The sequence below is a fragment of the Ciconia boyciana genome, chromosome 16, assembly GCF_034638445.1.
Source record: "Ciconia boyciana chromosome 16, ASM3463844v1, whole genome shotgun sequence".
In the NCBI taxonomy this organism is placed as follows: domain Eukaryota; kingdom Metazoa; phylum Chordata; class Aves; order Ciconiiformes; family Ciconiidae; genus Ciconia; species Ciconia boyciana.
Window position 1 is genome coordinate 11642031 of NC_132949.1, and position 22182 is coordinate 11664212.

A 22182-nucleotide genomic window follows, 5' to 3' on the forward strand; every position below is an offset into this window, starting at 1 on the left:
AGCAGCCAAGGAGACTTGAGACAGCTCCTGCTCTTTTCCTTTGGGATGTGGCTGGGTTGAGGGCTTTGGGATCTGGCCTGATGTTAATAACTGGCCTCAACAGGCGACCTTGCAAGAACCATTGTGTTTCTGCCAGCACCAGTTGCTACATCAGCTCGGATATTTAATAGCCAAATGAATGAGCGAACGGAAGTGTGAACGCTTCCGTGCCAGCCATTAAGGCTGCACATACTGTGCACAATGTGCTAATCCCCCCCGCCGTAATTGCACCCCCCAGGCTCTGGGTGTTTTGGCGCACAGGACTGAAAGGCTTCTGCTGTTTGTGCTGGGTGGCAGAGCTGGCCGGATCCCCCCGGGGCAGCTGATGCTGACCTGAACCATCCCTGTCCAGGAGACTGGGAGGGGATAAGTGCGGTCCTGCCAGCTGCTGTCTGGTGGTCACATCATGGGAGCATCTTAGGACAGAGGCAGAAAGATAAGCATGCACCAGCGCTATGGCACGGGACTATGAGCTTCATTCCTGGCCCCGGTGCTAATCCTGGTGCAGTCTTACCCCTCCGGCACAGGTACCTCTGCCACGCAGACAGCCCAGCGAGCTCAGAGCCTCTCTCAAGGGCATGAATTAGCCCACAAATCTACTACACGGCATCACAGAGACCTTCCATGGGATGGCCGTGCAAGCAGACTGGTGGAGCGCAGCCTGGCTCTAACCTGCAGAAATGCCAAAAAGCAGAAGCAACTGAGTTATTCTGACTTTTATTTCATTGCTTCTTAGTCCACACAGTCGGTATAAAATCAGAAGAGCAAAGCAAAAAAAAAAAAAAAAAAGAACCAAAAAATACCCCAAAATGAAACAAAAACAACAACAGCAACACAGTGTCTGGAGTCCTCAGGAGGCAGCCTGGGATCTGCGCAGGTGCCCGTTCAATTCATGGCCAGACACATCGCTGACACACAGACAGAGGACAGGCATCTCGCTCCGGCGGCGAAGACCGACAGGGCTCCACCCAGAGCTGTTTCTGTTCCTCTTGACCACGGGGGAAAAAAAGGAACCTCGGTTATAAATGCTTTATTAAAAATAATAGTAAGAGCAAGTCTAAGTACAAAAGCAGTTATAGCTCATTTATATTACACAGAATTATTTCTCATTTCTAGCTTTGTTGTTTACCTCAAGATTGTTAACTGAATTTCCAGTGAATAAGGTTAAATGGCTAGCAATATAAGGAATGGTAAATAGATAGCACCATTTCATATATCTGGTATTTGATTTCATAGATATACTGGGTTTGCTTCTTTCTCATCGGTAGTTTAGCTCCACGGCAAGGATAAAGCACGTTTCACGGTTGGGAGCATCAGTGCCCCGGCAGCTCGGCTCGGCTCGGCTTGGCACGGCACACACCCCAGCCCCGCCAGCATGGGCATCGGGGGCACCCCCAGAGACTGCGCGGGTGAAGGAGGACAGCCCGCGCTGGATTGCAATTCCACCTAAGTGATTTAAAAGCCCAAATTCCCAGCGGGTGTGGTGGCAAGGCAATGGGACTTAGGCACATAAGTCATTTAGGCACTTGGGGCAATCAAAGCCTTTGCTCCAAAATCCTTCAAACCTTTCGGAAGTGTCTCCCGTCAGATCTGGACGTGCACTTCAGTTATCAGGATCACAGCATGTGGCAGGCGTGGGGACCAACCCTCCGGCTGGCATAAACAGGCATAACTCCGATTTACGCCAGCCTAAAACCAGTCAGAGCTGGGGTTTTCTGATGGTTCGAAATGGGCTGGGATGGGGAAGGAGAGTTCAGGTCAGAGGATTTTGCATGAGAGAAAAATCACCGCGCTCTTGTTACACTGTTAGGAGTAATAGTTCCTTAGGCACTTGCTTTAGGCTTTAAAACATAGCATATGGTCAACAAAAGCAAACAATACTATGTACATATATGTAAAAAGTGTTATAAATAGGTTTTTTAAACCATAGATACTATATACATCTTCAATTAACAAGTAACCCTTTGAGTGTTTCCTTTTGGGGTCAGTTGGGTTTGGTTTTGGTTTTGGTGGGAGGGTTTATTCCTTTCTTTTTTTTTTGTTTTTTTTCTTTTTTTTTTGGTTAATTTTCTTTTCCGTTTTCTCGTCTATTTTCCCCCGCCTCCGTCTCCTCCATGGACGTCATGAGTGCCCTTGTCACGCCATGCCGCCTCCCGCGGCATCACTCGCGCTTCCGTAGAATGATGTAGACGATGCCGCTGGCGAGGGCCAGGGGGAAGGCCAGCCACGCCAGGATATAGGCGAAGCCGTAGGAGGTGTTTTCCGAGGCTTGGTGCCAGTCCGTGTGCCTCACTGTGAAGATGGCCGCGCCGCTCATCACGCAGAGCCCTGCCGGGGAAGTGCACATAGAAAGGGGTTAGCGATGCCACGCATGGAACAGTTCCCTGCTGCAAACCCAGAGCCGGAGAGGGTAATACCCAACGCCAGCATGGAAAACTGTTTTTATTATTGCCCCCTTGTATCCTATCTCCTGGAAAACTACGGTATGATTTGGAGGGTGTGATGCTGTGGGCTCTGCCCTGACTGCAGGTGAGTGGGGATATCTCTGTCAGGCTCTGAGCAAGCAAAGCCGGAGCATTGCCTGGGCTAACCCATCCTCCAGCTCCAGGCTGCTGCTCCGGACCAGCCAAACTCCCTTGGGTAGCTTATTTAAAACCCAGACTGTAGCCTGAACCACCCTATCAGAGGTGCTGCAAGAGGTCAGACACAAACCCTGGCTTTTTTTAAAGCATGGAAGTTTCTTTATCACCTGCCCAGGCAAGCACAGCTGGGGGCCAAGGACGCTCTGGCCGGGCAGGGTCTGTGCCCTGCGATGCCCCGTCCTCCTCCGGGGCTGCACGAGGAGCTCAACTGCAAACCCTGCTCTCAGCAAACTCTGCTGCGCCCGCGGCTCGTCCCTTTTCCCCAGCTCCTGATGTCCACCCTCGCCAGCCACGGGCCAGCGCAGGTCCCCGAGGGATGTCCGGCCAGGCCCAGCTCCGGTAGGCAGCATTTTAGCTTTGTTGCAAAAACAACCCATCAGCGTTGGGGACTGCCCAGAGCTAACACAAAGCCACCTCTATTTCTGCCTGAAAACAAGCTCTTTCAGTCAATCCCAGCAGTTCTATTATACAGTTGCGGGGCTGTTGTCGGAGCTGAGTTCCAAATCCCCTCCACGGACCTCGGGACCACCTACATTTAACCACCGTGATATTTGAGCTGTAATTCCACTTGACACTGCTCCTTTGTTCTGGGAAAGTGCAGAAGTGGGAATACGTTTCATTAACGTGCCGCTGGTGCAGTTTCCATTCTCTAAGCACGAGAGCCAACTCCCACTGCCCCGGCCCATGCAAAGAGAGCAAAACAATTGTCTGCGGATGCTGGTGGGACAGAGAACAGGCATGCGGCCACGCTGGTCACCTACAGACAGCAGAAAATACAGCAGCGATTGTCCACATGAGGAATTTTGCAAAATGGAGGCGATGGTTTCTGCAGCATCTGCATGGATTTTGGCCTGGAGAACATGCTCAGGAATTGAAGGACAGCTGCATTCAGTTGCTTGCACCGATGCAAGCAATGCATCACCACGTTAGAGCCTGATTTTAAGAACACACTCTAGTCTTGCTTTGACAGGCCCGGAGGGCAAATGCTACCTAAAATCTGTTCCTGCAGGTCTGTGCATTCTGGTCCTGCAGACAAGCTGGGATGGCTGCTGGTGCATGCCCGAGGTCAGCTCTTCAACGCAGGGCTTTGCAAAAAGCTGCGGGACACGTGGAAGGCACAGCCCTCGAGGCTGAGCCTACCCTCCCCACCCCACAGGGACAGCAGCTCTAGGGTGGGAGGGATGAGAAAAAAGGCATAAAAATGATGCTGAGGCTGGAGAGAGTGATGGAGAACTTGGGTCAAACCCTGAGAGGCCCCAACCAACATCTCTCCCATACTGGGCTTACACAGCTATGAGAAGTTACCCGTGGATGTGATGGACCCACCAAGGATGGCGGGGAGCTGTCAAGGGGCCTTTTGATGCCTTTGTGATGGCTGAAATCCCATCAGGGCAAATTCAGCTAGACTACGGGGCACGTTTCTAATCAGTGTGGAGAAAGTGCTGGGGATGCATCCTACCCTACCGCTGCCCAACAGACCCAATTGACCTCATGCATCTCTTCTTGCCCTTACCTGCACTCCCCAGTTCCCCTGAGCCACCGCTGAAGTTGTAGTGGAGACCAGACCCTGCCCTCCTCCCTGGATCTCAGGGCACCGCTGCCCAGCTCTGCCACCCAACAGCACCCAGTGGTCCTGTCCCTGGAACCCGCTGTTTCAGGTCCAGCATTGCTGTTGGTCAGGCTCCAAAACTGGAGACCCTCAGCTTTGCTAAGCTGCATCACCCCGGGAGAAGGTGCAGGGTGATGGAGGGCTTCGGGAAGAGCCTTCTCATCCCCTCCCACATGGAGGGAGGTCCTCTCCAGCTCTGCTGGAGCTGAGAACAAAGCGCTCAAGGGGGTAAGACCCTGTCCCCAGCAGACCTGCAGCAGGGCTTTGTCGTGCCAGGGCTTTGCAAGGCATGGATGAACACCTGCAAAACCTGAAGGCCACAGGAATTTCCTCCATTGGCTTTAGACAGCCGTGGCCTTCCACAGCAAGCTGCAAGGAGACCAAATCAGGTTCAGCTCCTTTGACCAGAGCCATCCATACCTCCAGGTGGGATCTCCTGGCAGTGCTGGCACAGCCATGTCCTGTTTCCTACCAACAATCCTGAAATTTATGGTCACAAAGACCACAGCTGCCCTGAGCCCCCTCCTCTAGCCCTCGCCAGAGAGAACAGCAAGGATGGCCACCAGTGCCCACCTCTGCATGGTCCATCTGGACTCAGACCTCTGCTTACCAGTCCCCCAGGCCATGGGGAAGCTTCATGGGGATCAGGTCACACTTCTCCTGTCCTTCATAGTGGCTGGGGATGGATTTGACCCATGCTTCAGGCCCAACAAGGAAAGAGACAGTAGGTCTATGGCCTGACCCTGCATCCCCTTAGGACACCCAGCACAGCTTAGACAGGAGGGTTGCAATCCTGTTTTCTCTTCCTCTGAGAATGAAGACTCACCAGCAATCACTCAGGAGAGAGAAGCCTTCTGCTCCCAGATCTATTAGACAAGCTCTCAGGCAGATAATTGCATTATTAATGCCCATTTCCCCTCCTTGTCTCCATGGCTGTAATGGGTTTCTACACATGTGTCTTTCCAGAGACAGTGAACTGATCTGAACTCATCACCTGCATTATGGCCAAGCAGATACACTCATAATAGATTTCCCGCTACACTTGCTAACAAAGGTTAGCTCTAAACTTTTCCAGGGTTTGTGAAGGTCAGTCGCTTAGAGGATGCTCAGAAACTTTGTCTACATTCAGTGGATGAGTTTTTCCTCTGATTTAGTGGCAGGACCTAGGGTGGCTTTTAGTGTAACATCTAAAGCTCTAGCAAATGATTACTCTCCTTCCCAGACAGTATGTCATAATTTAGCCAGAACCTCGTTGCACTATTTAATTTTTCTAGTGTGAATGCTTGAAAATCCTCTCCACTGTTTTCATATGTGGAAACGTAAATGGAGCCAGTGGCTTTACAGCATCTATATTTGGAGAACTGTAATGTAGGACATGAACCATGGCTCATTTCCAGTGCTGAGTTCTTTAAGAGTTAAAAATAGTAGCTGACAGTTCAAAGTCAGCTGGCTCACCCATGCACGCTCCAGCAGCTCTTTGCTGATGTGGAAAGCACCAGGCCCCCTTATGGCAAGTTTATAAATAATCATCGGATCCTCTTTTGCCAAAAGAGGATCGTCACTACTTCCCCGACCCTGCCAGCAGTTGCGGAAACCTCGCCCAGCCCAGCGAAGGTGGGTTCCAGAGCCAGCGCAGCCACCCTGGACCATCAGCACCCCACCCCGAGCCGCGGGAAGAAGAGGCAGAGCCCTCAGTCCGGCAGCCCCCGTGCCCTGCCTGCCCCACCGCCCGGGACCACCGGCACAGCTCTGCCTCTGGCTCGGCGGGTCTGGCACCCTGCCCCTCTGAAACCTTCCCAGCCGGGGCAGCAACCCTCTTGCACCTTCCATGATGCAAGGGCAGAAGAGATAGGATGCGTAACGTGCCCTGACAGCCAGACCCCATCCCAGGGCGAGAGACCTCAACAGACCCAAATTATTCATCCCCCTTTCCCTTCACTGACCCATGCAGGAGCCAGTTCAGTGGTCCTCCTGCTTCAGTACCCAAGAGCATGCTCATTTCCACCATTACCCTCTCCTTTGCTTAAAAGCCCTTTCCCCACCAGTGACAGCCCCATCGATCAGCCCCCACTTACCAGCAAGGATTTGGAAGACTCCAGTAACATAAAACCGCCCGCCCTTGGTGAGCGTGAACAGCTGGCAAAAGAACAGGAACAGGGACAAGACGCTGAAGATGACGGAGAGGATCATCATCGCTTGGACAGACTGCAGCCACTCTGGGGAAAGACAGACAGAAACCTCAGTGCGGGCACCACAGATAGCGAGCCCTCACCACAGCCCGTGGCCTCGGCATCATCCCCCGTGCCAACATCCCACCCCTCGTTCCTATTAAGTTTCTTAACAGCTGGGGGATGTGGCCACATCTAGTGCTGCACCACTAGAGGTGAGGTCCTCAGCACGGGCACGATGCTGCCTGGGATTTAGGATGACGTGTGCATGGACCGGGTGCTGGGCTAAAATGAATTGCAGGGCCATGCACTTTCTCAGGGAGCATGTATAATAAAATACGAGCAGAGATATTAGCGCTGCAGAAATCTCCCCCAGCTTCATGGCAGGCCCTGGGAGTTCAGCTGCACTAGAAACACAAAAGCCCTGTGCAACAAGCCGTGAGACACTGAGCTGGCCAAGCTCAGAGGTAAAATAAATACACAGCGAGTGAAAACACCTTCTGCTGTTGTGGCGTCAAACCTTTTGGAAAGAGCCTTCCCCAGCTGCCAAACGCAGCTGCCTCCCAGAGCAGACCAGCTAAACCAGCCCCTACGTGAGTCACTGCCCAGCTATTTCCAGACTTCGTGGGTGTGTAACTCTCCACGTAAAAAAAAAACATAAATAAACAAGCAAAATGCCACTCCATCCCATGAGCTGCCACAGCTTGACAGAAAGAGGCAGTGCCTCACAGCGCCGGGACGGGGCCGTGCCCACAAATACCTCTGCCCTTCCCTTTCCTTATAAAGTTTGAGATCAAAATGAGTATTCGCAGCCTTCCTTGAGAGGTCTTTAAAGATGCAACATTGATTAATTCACCACAAAAGCCAGGCAGGACTCAGTACAGGTAAACTAAGGCACAAACCACCCAGCGAAAGGCAGAAAAATCATGCTTTGGGCTGGATCCTCAGACAGATGAGAATTAGGCAGCACTGAAGTCTCAGTCCCAGTCCCATGTTCCTGCCACAGTTTTACTCCTACCAGCTTCGCTCCCCTGGCTGCACACTGCAAGAAACGGCTTTCTGCAGCAAATAGCTGAAACGTAGCAAAACTTCTAAATAAAGCTACGCTTCAGCTTAGCAACCTTCAGTACTTGGTGCCGCAAATGAGGCCATTTGGGACTGCCCAGAGCCGCATCTGCTCCCAGAGAAGTGATCACGCTTCCCCACCAAATCCTCGCAAGCTGCACTCATGGAGGAGAAAGCGCAATTTGAACCAGAGAGCGAGGTACAGCCTTCAACTGGGATGGTAATGATGATTCACGCCTGAGCCCTTCCAGCAAATCCATGCCTGCGGGGAACATCCTGTGCAATTTAGTAATGTCTGGCATGTTTGACTTTGGACCATCAATTCTACCCCTTGTCTTTGCATCTTGCCTCTTGATGTTCATGCAATGGAGCAAATTCAGGCCCTGCTTGCCAAAGCAGACTGAAACCACCCAGAGTGGCCTCTGCTCATTGCAGACAGCTTTTTCCTTCCCCTCTTTCTCATCCTTTCCATGCCAAACTGCTATGCAGCATTAATGGGCCCTGCTAAAGAGCTGCTGCGCTTCGCTCATTGCAATGCCACCAGGTTTACATCCATGGGCACCAGTTGCTGCTGTTCCTTAGGAAGGAGCAGCTATCACTGCTGTCACTTCCAGGAAATCCCAGTGTGGTTTTCACGCTGATGTGCACAAAAAAGTCCCATATATTTCATCTATCTCAACTGACCAGGCAGGGAAATCCCCCTGCCTCAGACACACCTGACCCTTCAGCTCTGGCCGTGCTAAACCAGTGGGCAACAGAAGGGATGAAGCAGCTCAAGTGCTGTTAAAATTCAAGTCCTAAACCAGTGCTCAGATGGGGTCAGAGACGTACGGTTAGAGGATGGCCAGCTCCTGAATTGCAATCTCCTTCCACGCTTCAGCACGGAAGGGGCTCCCATCCCAGGTCTGGGAAGCTGAGCTCTTGTCTCATCCCTTCCCGAGCCCTAAACCCGGGGCCAGCTGTATGAACCAGCGGAGCCAAAGCCTGCCCGGCCCCAAGCCCTGCAGTTTGGTCCAGGACCCAGGAAGCCAAGTCTTTTGTGATTTCAAAGGCCGTGGGATCCGGCCCGGAGAGGAGCTCTTTCTGCTCGGAGGTGGATGCTCCAACTGCCGGTTATTTTAGGAGAAGGCTGTCTAGACGGAAAGCTGAGCCGAGCTGCCCTTTTAATTACATCCGCCTCCCCATGCCTCTTTTTTGGTTCTGAATGTGAATGATTTATATGAGCTTTTCAAAATCCCATTGTAATAAAGAGCCGTGTTAGAGGAACATAAAGGCAGGCACTGAGAGCGCGGTTTCGGCAGCAGCCGTGCTGCTCTGCTGCAGCCAGAGAGCAGCAGTCGCACGAGCTTGTGAGCAGGGAAATCAAGAGATGATCCCACAGACCAGAGTTCTGGGGCTGCTCACATCCAGCCCTTTGCTCATGACTCGGAGACCCACGAGCGCAAACTGCTATACTCCCATTAAATCCAAGCCCAGCTGCCCACAGACTTCAGCTGTATCAGGCTAGCTAATTGCCTTTAATTCACTTGAAAACACTGCTATAACTGCAAATAGGATTGCTACCTCCTCAACTCCGTATGCTTTTAACTCCTTTGCTATTAGCGCTGTGTCCTACCTCTAGGCTTTTAAAAATAAAGCCAGTTTCCTACAGGGAGGTCTGGGCCCCGCGAGCTGTACTGCAGGGCTGTCAGCACTGTTTACTCCCAGGCTGTTATTTGTGGTTTCCCCTGGGCAACAAGTTGGTTACTCCATTTTTCTTCTGTATCTCTTCAGCTCCGTGTTTATATCTTTGTTCTTCAGGAGGAGGAAGAAAAGGAAACAGGGTGGAAAGGACAGATAACACCCTGCATGCCGCTTCCGGAGAGGACCCATCGGGAGCATTTTTAGAGCCCTCTCAGGCAGTCAGAAATGAAGTAAGAAGTTTTTACAAAACAAATTTGAAAACTTCACTAAGCTGTGCAAGCCCTGATGTGCTCATGCCACCACTTATAACAGCATGGAAAAGACTTCACCCCTGGGGTGCCGAAGACCACATTTCACTGCCCTAAAATCTAACGTGGAAGAGAGAAACCCAGAGCAGAAATTGAAACTTAGAGCAGAAATTGAAACCAAGAGTGGAAATTGCAGCTGAACCCCCCCCAGAAAGACAGTAGGTAACCCAACCCCTTCCAGCAAAGCCCCAGCCCTGCTTGCAGGGAGGTTTTATACCCCAGACAAGGGGTGCAGCTGAGCAGGATTGATGGGGCAGGCAGAAATATGCCTTTGGCCAGGAGCAGAGGGCCTTAAAGAACAGGCATTGGCTCCCCCAGGGTTTAATCCACTGCTCTGTGGTAGACACCCTATCCTCTTTTGACCCAGCCAAGGAGAAAGAATAAAGTGCAAACTGAAAAGAAACTTATTTGAGCAATCAGCTTATACACTCGCTGTAAGACGTCACTGAACTAGTGCTATGCATTAAAAACACCTGTGTGCTGTGACCTGCAGCTGATGGTAACATTTTGCACGTATAGCTTTCCCTTTGCAAACTGCGTATGCGCTGCACACTTAAAAAGCAACCACTTCTCAGGAAGAAAACATCCACTAAGGAGGTAACTGTAGCATATAATATATACAAAACTAGAGGGAGGGGAAATTCATGACCCCATCTGCATGGTAAAACCTGCTCCTTCAGTGCTGCACACTAAGTATCAGCAGAGTCAGGAACAGCACGTGCATCTACTGGCACAAAGGCCTGCCAGTAAAAGTTGTGTTTTCTGAGCAGAGTTTTTCCAAAGCAGACTCTCGGGCTTCAAGGTCTGATCAAGAACCTGAACCCAACTTGCATCCTCACCTATGAAGCTGACAGGTCATATCACAAGCACTGGTGTTGGCAATGGTTTTAAAACTTGATATTCAAACGCCCCTTAAGAGATTTGAAAAAGCGTGAACTGAAGATGCAGAAATACTAGCTCAATTGCATCATTCTTCTGGGGCTGAACTTCAGATCACTGCCCCTTGGCAACTCGCTGTAGCAACCCAGAAGGGTGAAAAAGCTCAGCTACCCTCAGTGCTGTTTCCGAGCAGCAGAGACCCCCCCGCCACCACCCACAGCCCCACTGCTCAAAGCAAACATCTCTCCTGTTGAGGAGAGCAGCATCACGGCTCGTTAGCCACATCCAGCAGAGCCGCTAAGCTCTCCAGGGGAAAAAACAGCTCCATGACATTACAACTTTCTTCTGCTTCGGTCCCAGACCTCCCACCAGCATGAGGTCAAACCTTCCCCGGCCGCGCTCTGGGCTGCTGGATGCTCAAGCTGGGAAAAGCAGGTATTTCACCCAACAGTTGCTCCTTTCCTATCCTCCTATGTCTACTCCCTGGAGAGGACCACAGGGTGCTGGATCGAGGTATTCCTGGAAATCCCACCAGAAAAGAGGGGATTTTAAAGAGCTCCCAAGGTATTTGTAAGGGGGATGAGCAGGTGGGAAACACTGGGGCTGCAGGCAGGCAGTGAATGAACACGGTGCTGCAATTTCTGCCCAAGACTTCCTGGTCCTCTTCTGTAGCTCCCTTCAGAAGGAGATGAAACCCTCAAAACCCTCTTTTCTCCTCTTGTCCTCTTTTCCTCTCAGCTGTCCTCCCTTTTGCCTTCTCCTCGAAGCTCCATCCAAGAAGTCCCTGAGGCCAGAAGGTCCATAGCTCTCCAGAGCTGCCACATTCAAACATGAGTGGTTTTCAGAGCATGGCCTGTCCTCCACATCTCTCTGGTTCAGCTGTGAGGCCACAGCAGCCGTCCCATTGACCATCGAAGCTCACATCCCACAGAGGCAACCTCTGATGCTGCCGAGGCAGCAGAAAGCTGCCATGAAAGCACCATGAAAAACACCTTCCAACAGCTCCACGATGCCCAAGCTGGCTCCTCTCCAAGACCCTCAGCATGGTGGCTCTGACCTCCTTTTGGCTCATGTGTGAGAGCGAGCTGAGGTGGTAGATACATCATTTCAGGTCCTCCAAAGGGCTTAGGTACCAAGTCCCACTGATTTCGAGTCCAGGCACCAGGAGCAGGGATGGGGAGCAGAACCTGCAGGCACGCTGCTGGGGTACACTCAGCCTGTGGCCACGGGGACACCCAAGAGTCTCATAAATCACAGAATCACAGAATCGTATAGGTTAGTTTTCTAACCTATTTATATATTTCTATTTATAACCTATATATTATATAGGTTATAAATAGAAATATATATAAATATTTCTATTTATAACCTATCGACCTTTAAGATCGAGTCCAAGTGTAAACCTAACACTACGAAGACTACCACCATACCATGTCCCTAAGCATGGCCGAAAAAGGCCAATAAAGGCCAAAAAAATGTTGGGTTAAGGGTTTTCCAGCACTGCACTCTACAGTGAACTCCCCCACCCATTCTTCTGGTTTTGCAGTCATCGTTTGCCCGCATGTTGCCTTCTTCCTCCCTTTCGCTCCTCTTCCATGGGCCAAAGGCCCCCACCCAGCAGGGAAGGCCGACTGACCCTCCCCTACGCAGAAATAGGGAAACCAAAGAGCTCTGGAGCATCTGAGAAAAAAACAGCACTAGTTCTCTGCCTCTCCTTATCAGATGCTCTTTGTAAGAAGAAAAAGCAACAATAAAAACCTGGTTTTAAGCAGAGGAAATCCCTTTCATATCGCAGGCAACATGGTTATGGCAGAAACTGATCCAAATGACAAAATATTCTCCTGGAATACCCCACAGTTTGTTTTAGACAACTAAGGGGCAAGCTACAGTCACCCACAAGCTAGCAGAGAGGGGTTCAACCCTCCCGAGTTAGGCCAATGTTATCTATCATTAATGGTAAAGCGGGTGTCCCAGACCCACAAACTGCTAAAAAGATTAAAAGAAAACTGCTAAAACTGCTAAAAAGATTAAAAGCTGGCTCCTTGCTACTCTGCTGCAAACTGCAAAGACCCTGAAGGACCAGAGATGTCCCCAATGTATCTGTACACGTGGTCCATAAGCTGAATGGGGCCAGCTGACGGCTAGAACTTCAAGTATAAATGCTGTGCGTTAACACACATACAGGCTATCCAGTATTTACTGCAGGGCTTCATTATAACAGACTCAGCATCCTTAAATATGGGTAATTTCTTGCTAGTTTGCAGCTGCCCAGCAGAAATATAGCAAAAGGCTGCAACAGTGCTGTGCCCGCAGACTCAGCAAGACAACACAGCATAAGGGCAGAAGGTTACTTTAGCATTCAATAAATAGCTGAAACCCTTTTAAAAATCTTAGAATCTTTAAATCTTTGAACATCTAATTTGCAGGGGTGACTGGACTATTGCCTCCATCTCACCCTCCTGCTCTAGGAAATGTCCCCTCACCAGTGACCAATTCTCCAAGTCCTGATCCAGTTGGTGCAGTCTCAGCTCTTCCAGTGGGCTGGAGGGGAATTTGCTCCCATCTCTTTTTGTTGATATTTTATACTCACTATTGATAATGAAATTAGACATTGAGAAATAATTTACCTCGGTACAAGGCTTCATTGAAGCCTTGCAACATTATTTTCAGCCACAAAAAGGATTACTGCAAGTTAAATGGCACCTCTGTCTCTCCATACCTTTTCTATGTCATGGGAGTCCAGCATTGCTGGAAGAAAGAGTTTGAAACAATAAGGCCAGCAAAGCCGCGCTGCAGGGGCTGACAGAGCAAAAGCAATGGGTTCAGATGTTTCTGTTATGAATTTTAAAGTGGAGAAGAAGCAGCACAATTCCTCCTGGGAACAGCTGATGGGTCAGGGCACAGATGCCCCTGCCTCATGCCAGGGACAAAGATCTTTCCTGCCTCCTCCTCCAGCGCAAAGAAAATGCATTTCAAGCACCAGCAGTGCTGCTTAGGGTCCCATCTGCCAGAGCAAAGGGGCTCTGGAAGAGGGAAGGTCTGCGTGCAGGGCACAGAGCAGGGCAGTGCCCCGATGCATGGCTGTGCCTGCCCCATGGACGGGAGGTGCATCCCTGCCCGCCCGGGCAGTCCAGGGGAGATCTCCACTCTGGGCAACCCACCTGGGCTTTGCTTGTGGCCATCACATCAGCAAATTAGCAGGTGCATCATACGGCCCACAGCACTTAGTAATCATGTGGATTGGCAGCCTGTACATTTCCCAAGGTTTGGGGTTTTCTTTTTCCTTTAAAAAAGCCAAAAAATACCAGCCTGCCTGTGAACAAGCCAGTCATGCGAAAGCCACAGAGCAGCAACAGGAGAGACTGTAAGAAGACAACAGGAAAAACATCTCCTGACGTTACAGGATGTAGGGATCCCCACGGAGGTTCCTATTGCTTTCCCACATTCAGCATTCCCATGAAAATCAGAGGAAGAGCAGTAGAAAGTAGCAGAAAAAAATCTTCTTGCCTGCATAAAAAATACAGTTGTGGAAAGAAAAGGCCATTTTTGGAGGAAAAAATATCGCTGTCTGGAAATTTGGGGTGGAATCTACTTAAGAGCACTTGAGCGGCTCAGGTCCAGCCGTGTGCCCCGTTGTCTGCAGCAGGATTGCACAGCTGGGGGCTGGCACGCAGCCGTGCCGACGCACAATTCTGGGATTCAGAGCTGAATTCTTGAGATAAGTCTTTTCCAGGAATGTCTGACAGCGCAAACGAAGCAAAGATTGCAACATTTTTTCCATAGTTCTCGGCCTCTTGAAAAAAAAAATAAAATTCATTTTCTAACAAGCAAACGCAGAAATCAAAGCAACAAGCAGGCAGTTGTAAAAGGCATCTGCCCCCGACCCGGCGTTTCCTCCTCCCTCCCTGCGCTCGCTCCCATCAGGACCGCTCAGCCCTCACATACACAGGGGGTTCAAGCCCTGCCGAGAGGAATGTGGGAGGTGGGAGCTCAGCCTCCACCGAGGCCAACTGCATCCTGCGCCCAAGGTCTGCCAACATCCTGGGGAGCCACGGTCCAACAGTCCTCCTGTGGTCAACCCTAAGGTTGCTTTGCTGCTTATTCAATCCCCACAAGATAATCTGAGGTTAGGAGCACGGTCCCAAACCTGCCCCAGTGTTAAACGCAAGCAAATCTTGCTGGCACCTGGGTTTAGCAAGTTCCACTTCTCATTGGGCATCCAAGTAACGGTCATCTAAACAAAAGGGTCCCTGTGCGGCAGAACGCTGGGCGAGAGGAGGCTTCATCCATGCCCGACATGCTGAGACCAAGGGGACCATCACAGCACAACAAACCCACGACCCTGGTACTACGGCAAACGCCCCCAAAGCCCCCATCAGTGCTGAAAACACCAGACCCAGCCCTACCAAATTCCACATATTCCGAGTACTGAGTACCGCTCCTTTTCAAAAAGGGAGGAAGAAATAACTGCACTACAGCAGCCACTGCGATGGCCGGAGGAAAAACTGCCTCTGCGTAAAGACCAAGTTCTGCCAAAATTCCCAAACGAGGATTTCTTGCTCTCAGCCCAGAGCAAACCTTGGCACTCTGCGATTAACCGTTAAGCATCGTCCTTGGCACAGGCACAGAGAAACAAATTCTTAAGGCTTTCTACAACCCAGTGTAGCATGCACAGCCTGTGTTTTGAAAGAGATTTAAATGAGAACAGTTTGCGGTATTTGGTATAGGATCTCTCATATTTTTGAAAGTAAGCATATTCCTAGCAAAAAGAGTATGAGGAGCATAACAAGGACTAGGCAGGGGATGAGCATAAGCCTCAGAGGTGGCCCTGCCACAGCATCTTTGCCCCGTGTCCTCGCTATCACTCCGATAAGTGGCCGACCGCAGCTCCGCTGCCAGCACAGGGGCAGCAGGACCCCGGGGCTCAGAGACGGGCAGCAGGGAGGGAGGGTGCAGAGATCCACGGGAAAGGATGCTGTGTGGTATTTTTATTCTGTTTTTACAAACAGATTTTAAAAGCCTTGCATAAGCCTAGGAAATATCTTTTGATTTTGTGTTCCTACAGCACCGGTGAGCTCTGGATCCTGTATCCAGGGTCCCACCAGATGAAGACTGGTCCTCAGCAGCACTGCTCCCCCCACACCCCTGCCACGGGGTGGAGGGGGCAGAAGCATTCACCCAAGCAAAACCCCCTTTTCCTGATGCTAGAGCAGAACCTTCATACAAATAAGAGCTGTCAGAGAGCTCTTTAAGACTCGAGCACAATGCACCTCTACTCAAACAGCAGCCCACTGGGGCACCTTATCAACCACACTCAGCTGGCTTGACCGTGTTTTTCACAGGGCCATCATGAATATAGCCCCTATAATGATAAAAATTAATCACTGAAAGGATCCAGAGGGAAGCCCCTCTTTGAGCACCTTCTGGGAACAGGGCAACATAGACTCGCAACACCCAGCAGGACAGTCAGACGTGGAGGAAACCATCCCAACCACGTTTTGGACAAGCCCCGCTCAACACTGAGAACTCCCCGACATGCAGCATCCTGCAAACACGCAGAAAAAGCAGTGCAGGTTTGAAAAGCAAAAGATCTGGAGACACTTTACAGCTCTCGGCTCTGGGACTCCGGGAGGCAATCGCTGCTTTTTATTTCAAAGCGCAAGGCCAGCAGTTTCGGAGCACGCATGAATGGCCGTGAAGCAGCCTGCCTACGCTGCAGATAGCCAGCACCAGCCAACTGCTGATGAAGGACATGGCTCCAGAAGGCTCCTCGGCTGGGACAGGGTCCAGCCGCTTCCCGGCCAGCCCGGACACCGCCAGGCGTCAGCAGAGACCCGCGGCGGTGGCTCCGCTCCCACCGAAACCGGAGCCTGGGCCCAAGCAGGGAGACACGCCGCTGCTTTCAGCGCAGGGAAGATAAGAGGGAGAGTGAGCATCTGCATCCACCTCCCCACGCGGGGTACCCACGAGCGTTTCGCTCCCAACAGGCTGGGGATTAGGGTGACCCGAATCTCCAAAAAACTCTGACAGTAGCCCATCGCCACAAGACCTTTTGAAAGCAGTTAGTGCTCTGCACTGCGACTGTTCCCTACTTGCCAAGACCACGTGGCATTAGTTTGCTCCTATGCCAGGACCATGTTTCCAGCGTAGCGTGACTGTGCTCCCAGTGACATCGGAATGATTCACAACTGGTTTCACTGGGAGAATCTGCTTCCACAGAAAAGCGAAAACCAGGCTAACTGAAAACAAATGCTGGACACAGCACCGCTGGCATTAGCCCTGCCTTCTGGGGAAACTGAGGCACAGGCTTGCCTGACTCCCTGAGCACAGATTTCATGTTATTGGTACCACTAGGTGCCCTGGAAACTCTGCGTCACGGCATCTTAGCAAGCACTCCTCCCCTGCTGACCTCAGCAAACAGGTCACTGAGTGATGTCACCCAGCATGACATCAGCCTTCACCCAGCTTAGTCCAGAGGTGGCTCTTCAGCCACCCCAGATGTGCAGGTGCCATAGGAACCGTTTCAGCAGCAGGATGAGGCAGGGCCTGAGAGCTCAGCACATCCCATGCGTGATGCTCGGTAGCGAACCACATGGTGACGAGCGTGCCCAAAAACTCAGCCTGTCACAGCAGCAAAAAAACCAAGGCAGCTTTCTAGACAGGAGACAGGCTGTCCTCGGGGCACCATGTGCATCTTTAAAACACCCTCACAACCAGAGCAAGAGGGGAGCTTGCCAAAAACAGCCCCTCTGCTCCCAGCAGGGTGATGGGCACCCAGCGAGCCCTGCTCCAAGGACTGCCTCGTGTTTATACACCCAAGTATAATCAAAGTGGGCTAGTGACAGGAGACCACCAAAAAGCACTCGAGCTGGTCACCTCCGCTGTGGCTGAGTGTGCCGAACACCCTGCCGCGGTGCTGCCAGGAGCTGCCCCACAGCTTGAGGGCAGCAGGGCAGAGCAATGGGCATTGGGTCTGGTACCCACACTAAGCCCCATCACAACTCCAGGGACTGATAAGGTGGGGGGGAACAATCCCCCCGCTGCTGGGCCAGCCCTGTGTCCCCCCACCAAGACACCAGGAACACGGTGGAGCCCTGCCTCTCCATCCAGGGACAGAGCAGAGGAGGCAAGGGGAAGGGGCAGGAGGGAACAACTTCAGAGGGGTGCAGGGAAAAGCAAGAGGGAATCACAAATAACCTGCACAGGCAAATCCCCCTTGATTTCCTAAGTCCGGCGAGGAGAAGAAAAGCGATGGGCAGCAACAGCCCTGATTGCTGGGGAGCACTCACCGTTCGTGGACGACGTCAGGCAGTGGAAGACACTACCAGAGGTGCAGTTCTGCCAGAGGTCTGCCGCGTGCCCGCCGTTCACCAGCCATTGCTGCAAGAGAGACGCAGCCCCGTGAGCAGGGAGGCGGCAGGCAGCCGCGTGCCCCCCCAGGGCTTCGGCACAGAGCAGCCCCAGTGTGTACCGGCACGCGTGTGCCCGGCCAGGCCCTCCCAGGCACATGCTTTTCTTTAGAAAGGGGCTTGGAAAGTGAATACTGATATTTGCTTTTAGCTGCTTTCACCTCAACAGCAGAAAAACAGAAGCTCTTTATTCTCTTTAAACGTGGACCAAGTCCCACGGGGGATGCACATTTCCCTCCCCTCTGCCGTCCTCACCTGGTGCCTGGCCGGGCTATTTGAATGCTTCCACGTGATTTCTAACCACTCAGAAGATTTTTGTAACGTATTCTGCTACTATTACCACCCAAAAAAAAAAAAAAAAAAGAAAAAAAGAAGGGAAAGCAGAACCTGGTGAAGCAAGCCTGGAACTCACCAGCTCCACAAAACTGCTGCCTTAAAACCAAGTCAAACCTCTTCCTAAGTAGATGATGTGTTAACTGGGCTCTGGACTGAGAACGGTGCTGGGAGCCCTCTGTGCAGCATCCAACCCTCAATCGTCCTACTGCTTGCAAAGCTTAAGCCTTGAAAATCATCAACAGAAGCCCGTCTGGGTTAGGAGAGAGAGGCTGTGCCTAACTCACAGCCCCAAAGGAGCAGAGCTGGAGACCAAAGCTGCTGGTGCTGAGGAGCCAGTGCCCAAGCCAGTCCCATTTCAAGGGGTTTTGACCCCTCAGACTGGCAGTACTGGTCCTGTGGGCTGAAGCCCATTAGCAGGTAGAGCTCCTTTATGAAAGGGGAGTGCAGTTTCAGGCCCACGGAGGGTAGTTTGGGTGCTCTGAGGCTGCTCCGCGGTGTGAACCAGCATGGGGACGATGAGGAGGTGGGCTTCAACAGCACTCTCCCCTGTACTAATGGGGATGCCCTGAGCACCCGCTGCGGCACACAACCAAGCAACCCACCAGTTACACCTGGCAGCACAAATACGGAAAGAGCTTTCTGTGCAAAATGCTCCAAAATCCCACTGTTAGTAAGACCAGCAATCGGCAAGTAAAGGTTTCCTGCTAACAGGCAGGCTGGAAGATAAACCACAAAGAAAACTAACATCTTCTGGTCTTGCCATGCCATAACCACCCCGCCGGCCGCTCCCTGCCTCGCCGGTAGCCCGGTGCCGGAGGAAAGTCCGTACTTACGCTAACGATGGTGGAGATGAAGAGGAGCACCAGCACGGTGACGTGGAGCACGATGATTCCCAGCAGCAAAAGCAGCATCTTGGCGGCGGCGGGCAGGACTGGAGGGGGAGAGGGATGCTGCTGAGTGTGCGTGCGTGTGAAGCCCGGCCCCGAGGGCAGCAGGAGGCGCTCCGCCGACGGCAGGAGCCCGCCCGGCTCCGGGGGATGCTTGGGCAGCGCCCGGCTCCCGGGCTTCTTCCCTCGGGCCCCGCCGACGGAGCGGGGGTCCGAGCCCTCTGCCCGGCCCCACTCGCGGATACCCCCGGAGTGTCCTCCGAGCCCTTCCCCCGAGCCTGCTCCCCCAAGCCTTCTCACCAAGGGGGCTTCCCCGGCCCCCCTCCCCTGGAGACCCCCGAGGGGGGCTTCCCTGAGGGGGTCCCCCAGCCCCTCTCCTCCGAGCGGGGGGCTCCGACCCCTCTCCCCGAGGGGGTGGGCTCCTCGGCACCCCCGGGAGAGGGGTCTATCTCGGCGCATCTCACCCAAGGGGCTACCCCGGCCCCTCTCCGCCGGGAGGGGGGATTCTTCTGCCCACCTACCCATGGGACCACCGGGGGTGACTCTGTCGGCCCCTGTCCCCAGGGGAGGCTTTCCCCGGCCCATCTCCCCTGGCGACCCCCGGGGAGGGGGCGGGGGGGGCGTCTATCTGGGCTCCTCTTCTTTGGAGGGGTCTCCTCGGCCCACCTCCCCTCGGCACCCCCGGCAGGGGCTCTCTTGGCCCCTCTCCCCCGGGTGGGGTAGCTTTTTCCCCAGCCCATCTCTCCTCGGGACCCTCGGAGAAGAGGGGAGGGGGGCTGCCCTGACCCGTCTCCCTAGAGGACCCCCGGAGCAGGGGGGGGGCGGGGGGGGGGGTCCCCCAGTCCCTCTCCCCTGCGGATCCCCGGAGGGTCTCTCCGGCCCCTCTCCCCCTCGGGGTGGCTCTTCCCCTCCCCGGGGGGAGCGCGCAGCGGCGGCCCCCCGCCAGCCGCCCCCCGCGTCCCCCTCCCCAGCCCGGCTGGCGGAGCGGCCCGGGCCGTACTCACGTCGCGGCGGAGCCGAGGGGCGCTGGGCGGCGGGAGCGGAGCGGAGCGGGCGGCGGCGCTGTCAAGTTTCCCCTTTAACCGGGGCCACCGCCCCGCTTGCGTCCGCGGGACAGGGAGGGCCCTGCGGCGGCGGCCGGCCGCTCCTCCTATAAATGCGGCAGCGCCCGGGGCCCGGCCCGCCTCCCCCCGAGCCGACACTCGCTCCCTGCCCCGTCCCCGTCCCCCGCACACACGCACGGCCGCTCCCGCCGGGCAGCGGGGAGACTTGGGGGGGGGGGGGGGGGAAGGACGGACACACGACACCCCACGGCCTGGCTGCCCCCCCCTTGCTTCCCCACGACAGACCCCCAGCGAGGAGTCCCCGGCGTGGGGAGCCCCCGCTGCTCACGCAGCCGCGGCGAAGGGAGGGGGGGAACTGCCGGGAGGCGGCTCGGCCACGCGTGGGCGCGGGTGGGTGCCTGCGTGTCTCGGAGCGGGTAACACAGCGGAGTGCGAGGCTGTGGGAAGCCGGGGCGCGCCCTGGGCAGGATCCAGCCGGTGTCCCGCGGCTGCAGCGCTGGCAGCTGGGTATTTCCTAAGCAGAGAAGTGACTTCTGGGGAGCTCTAGCAGGGAGCTTTCCTCTTCCAGGGTTGCACGGGGAGGGGGGCATCGTCAGCAGCGAGGTTACATGGAAAGGACAGAGAGCTCTGCTGCCCAAAGTGGCTCCCCTCGCCCCGGCGGAGGCAGTTTGCGTTGCCCCGGCCAGGGATCCGTGGGACAGCATTCGGGGAATGAGCGTCTGGCTGTGCTGAAGTCGAGGGGAACGTCGCCTCTGATTTACACGGCGTGGCTGTGTCCGGGAAAGTGACACCTTTGCAATTTGCTGCTGCGATGGCAATGTGATTCTGGCTCTTGGGCTGGAGTTTTCTAGCACTTGAAAGCCAAATCCTGTGAGACTGAGCAACTTTTCACTAAATGGAGGGTGAGATTTTCCAAAACGCTGGAGTGGAAGGGGTGGCTGCGCTCCAGTACAGCAGCCTTCGCTCATTCCTCAGCCACAGCTAATCTGCTGAAATAAACCTCTCGCACACACATCCCCCCTCAACAGTCCCCGCAGGAGACCTGCGCACCCCTGGGAGTCCTGAGCACTAGCACCTACCTCCCCATCACCTCTCCCCTCTCCACACACCAGCTCCAAACTAGTCCTGCTTTGTCGCTGAGACGAGGGAATTCGGCATCCAGCCCCCAAAACTGTAAATCTTGGGAGAAAGAGGGAGAGAAGCGTGCTTGGCTCCTTCCTCCTGGCAAGCACAGGCGTGTTCCCTGCAGCACGGGCGCTGGCTCCTCTGCACTCGTGTAAGTGGTCCCATCACACGCATTAGCCAGCAAGTGGGGGTTCAGAGCGCTCTATGGGGGTGGGGGGGAGATGGGCCAGTGGCTGAAACGAGGCCCCCGGCCTCACACCGTGCTCGAGCCCCTGCTTCAGTACATGACTGCACATCGCGCCGCAATGCCGCCGAGCCAAACTCTGCTCCAGCAGCGCCAGCTCTGCCTTGTGCAGCTTTGCCCAGCCTGGTTTCAAAGGATGCAATTTGCCCTCCCCTCCGAAAAATACCCACCCATTTCTCTGCTGCTGCCACCCCCTGCACCCTGTGACGCTGCTGCCTGCCATAGCAGGCTGCTGCACGTGCCATCAGGAACCAGTGCCATCCGAGACTGCAAGCCCCAGAGGACTAAAACATCTGGACCGCCATCAGTACATTCCTCACTAATGAGGCTATTTCAGGCTGTCTTGCCTTGAGAGCATCTGTGCTGCTTTCAGAGCAGAAGGAGCCACCTCGCTCGGGGCTGCACACACACAGAGCAAGAAGGGTCTTGTTCCCAAGGTCTGCGATCTAACCTGCCATTAGAGACAATCTTCTGATTTGGGTTTGTAGGCCTGAGATCTCGGCTGCTGTGTCTCTGGATAAATCATCTGGCCCGTTCCCCAAAAGCAGAGTGGGGAGATGCACAGCAGTTAAAGGCAGCCAGGAGGTGTGGGGGTCGCATACCGCACCCGAGCTCGTCCATGAATGTGGGAGAGCAAAACCACCTCGGCTCCAGTTCTGCAAATGGTGCCAAAAGCAGCTTTTTAAGCACAGGAGAAATATCTGAAACTCAAATCAGGGAAAAT

At 53.7% G+C, this 22182-nt stretch overlaps 1 protein-coding gene across 1 annotated transcript; it reads right to left on the minus strand.

Moving 5' to 3' along the window:
- Positions 1-746: 746 nt before the first annotated feature.
- On the minus strand, positions 747-20187 carry PMP22 (peripheral myelin protein 22). The gene is made up of 5 exons (XM_072881321.1): positions 20030-20187; positions 18972-19069; positions 17683-17773; positions 6366-6506; positions 747-2367 (listed from the first exon to the last, which is right to left on the minus strand). The coding sequence occupies exons 2-5, from the start codon at positions 19047-19049 to the stop codon at positions 2201-2203; spliced, it is 477 nt and encodes a 158-aa protein (XP_072737422.1). The 5' UTR covers positions 19050-19069; positions 20030-20187; the 3' UTR covers positions 747-2200.
- Between the last annotated feature and the right edge of the window lie 1995 nt (positions 20188-22182).

Bases quoted from the DNA above. Each gene is read 5' to 3' on its own strand.
- PMP22 (XM_072881321.1), bottom strand. From the start codon at position 19,049: ATGCTGCTTTTGCTGCTGGGAATCATCGTGCTCCACGTCACCGTGCTG. The intron at 6,507-17,682 runs GTGAGTGCTCCC...GTCTTTCCCCAG, and splicing joins CCTGACGTCGTCCACGAACG to AGTGGCTGCAGTCTGTCCAA. The intron at 2,368-6,365 runs GTAAGTGGGGGC...CTTCCCCGGCAG, and splicing joins AGTCTTCCAAATCCTTGCTG to GGCTCTGCGTGATGAGCGGC.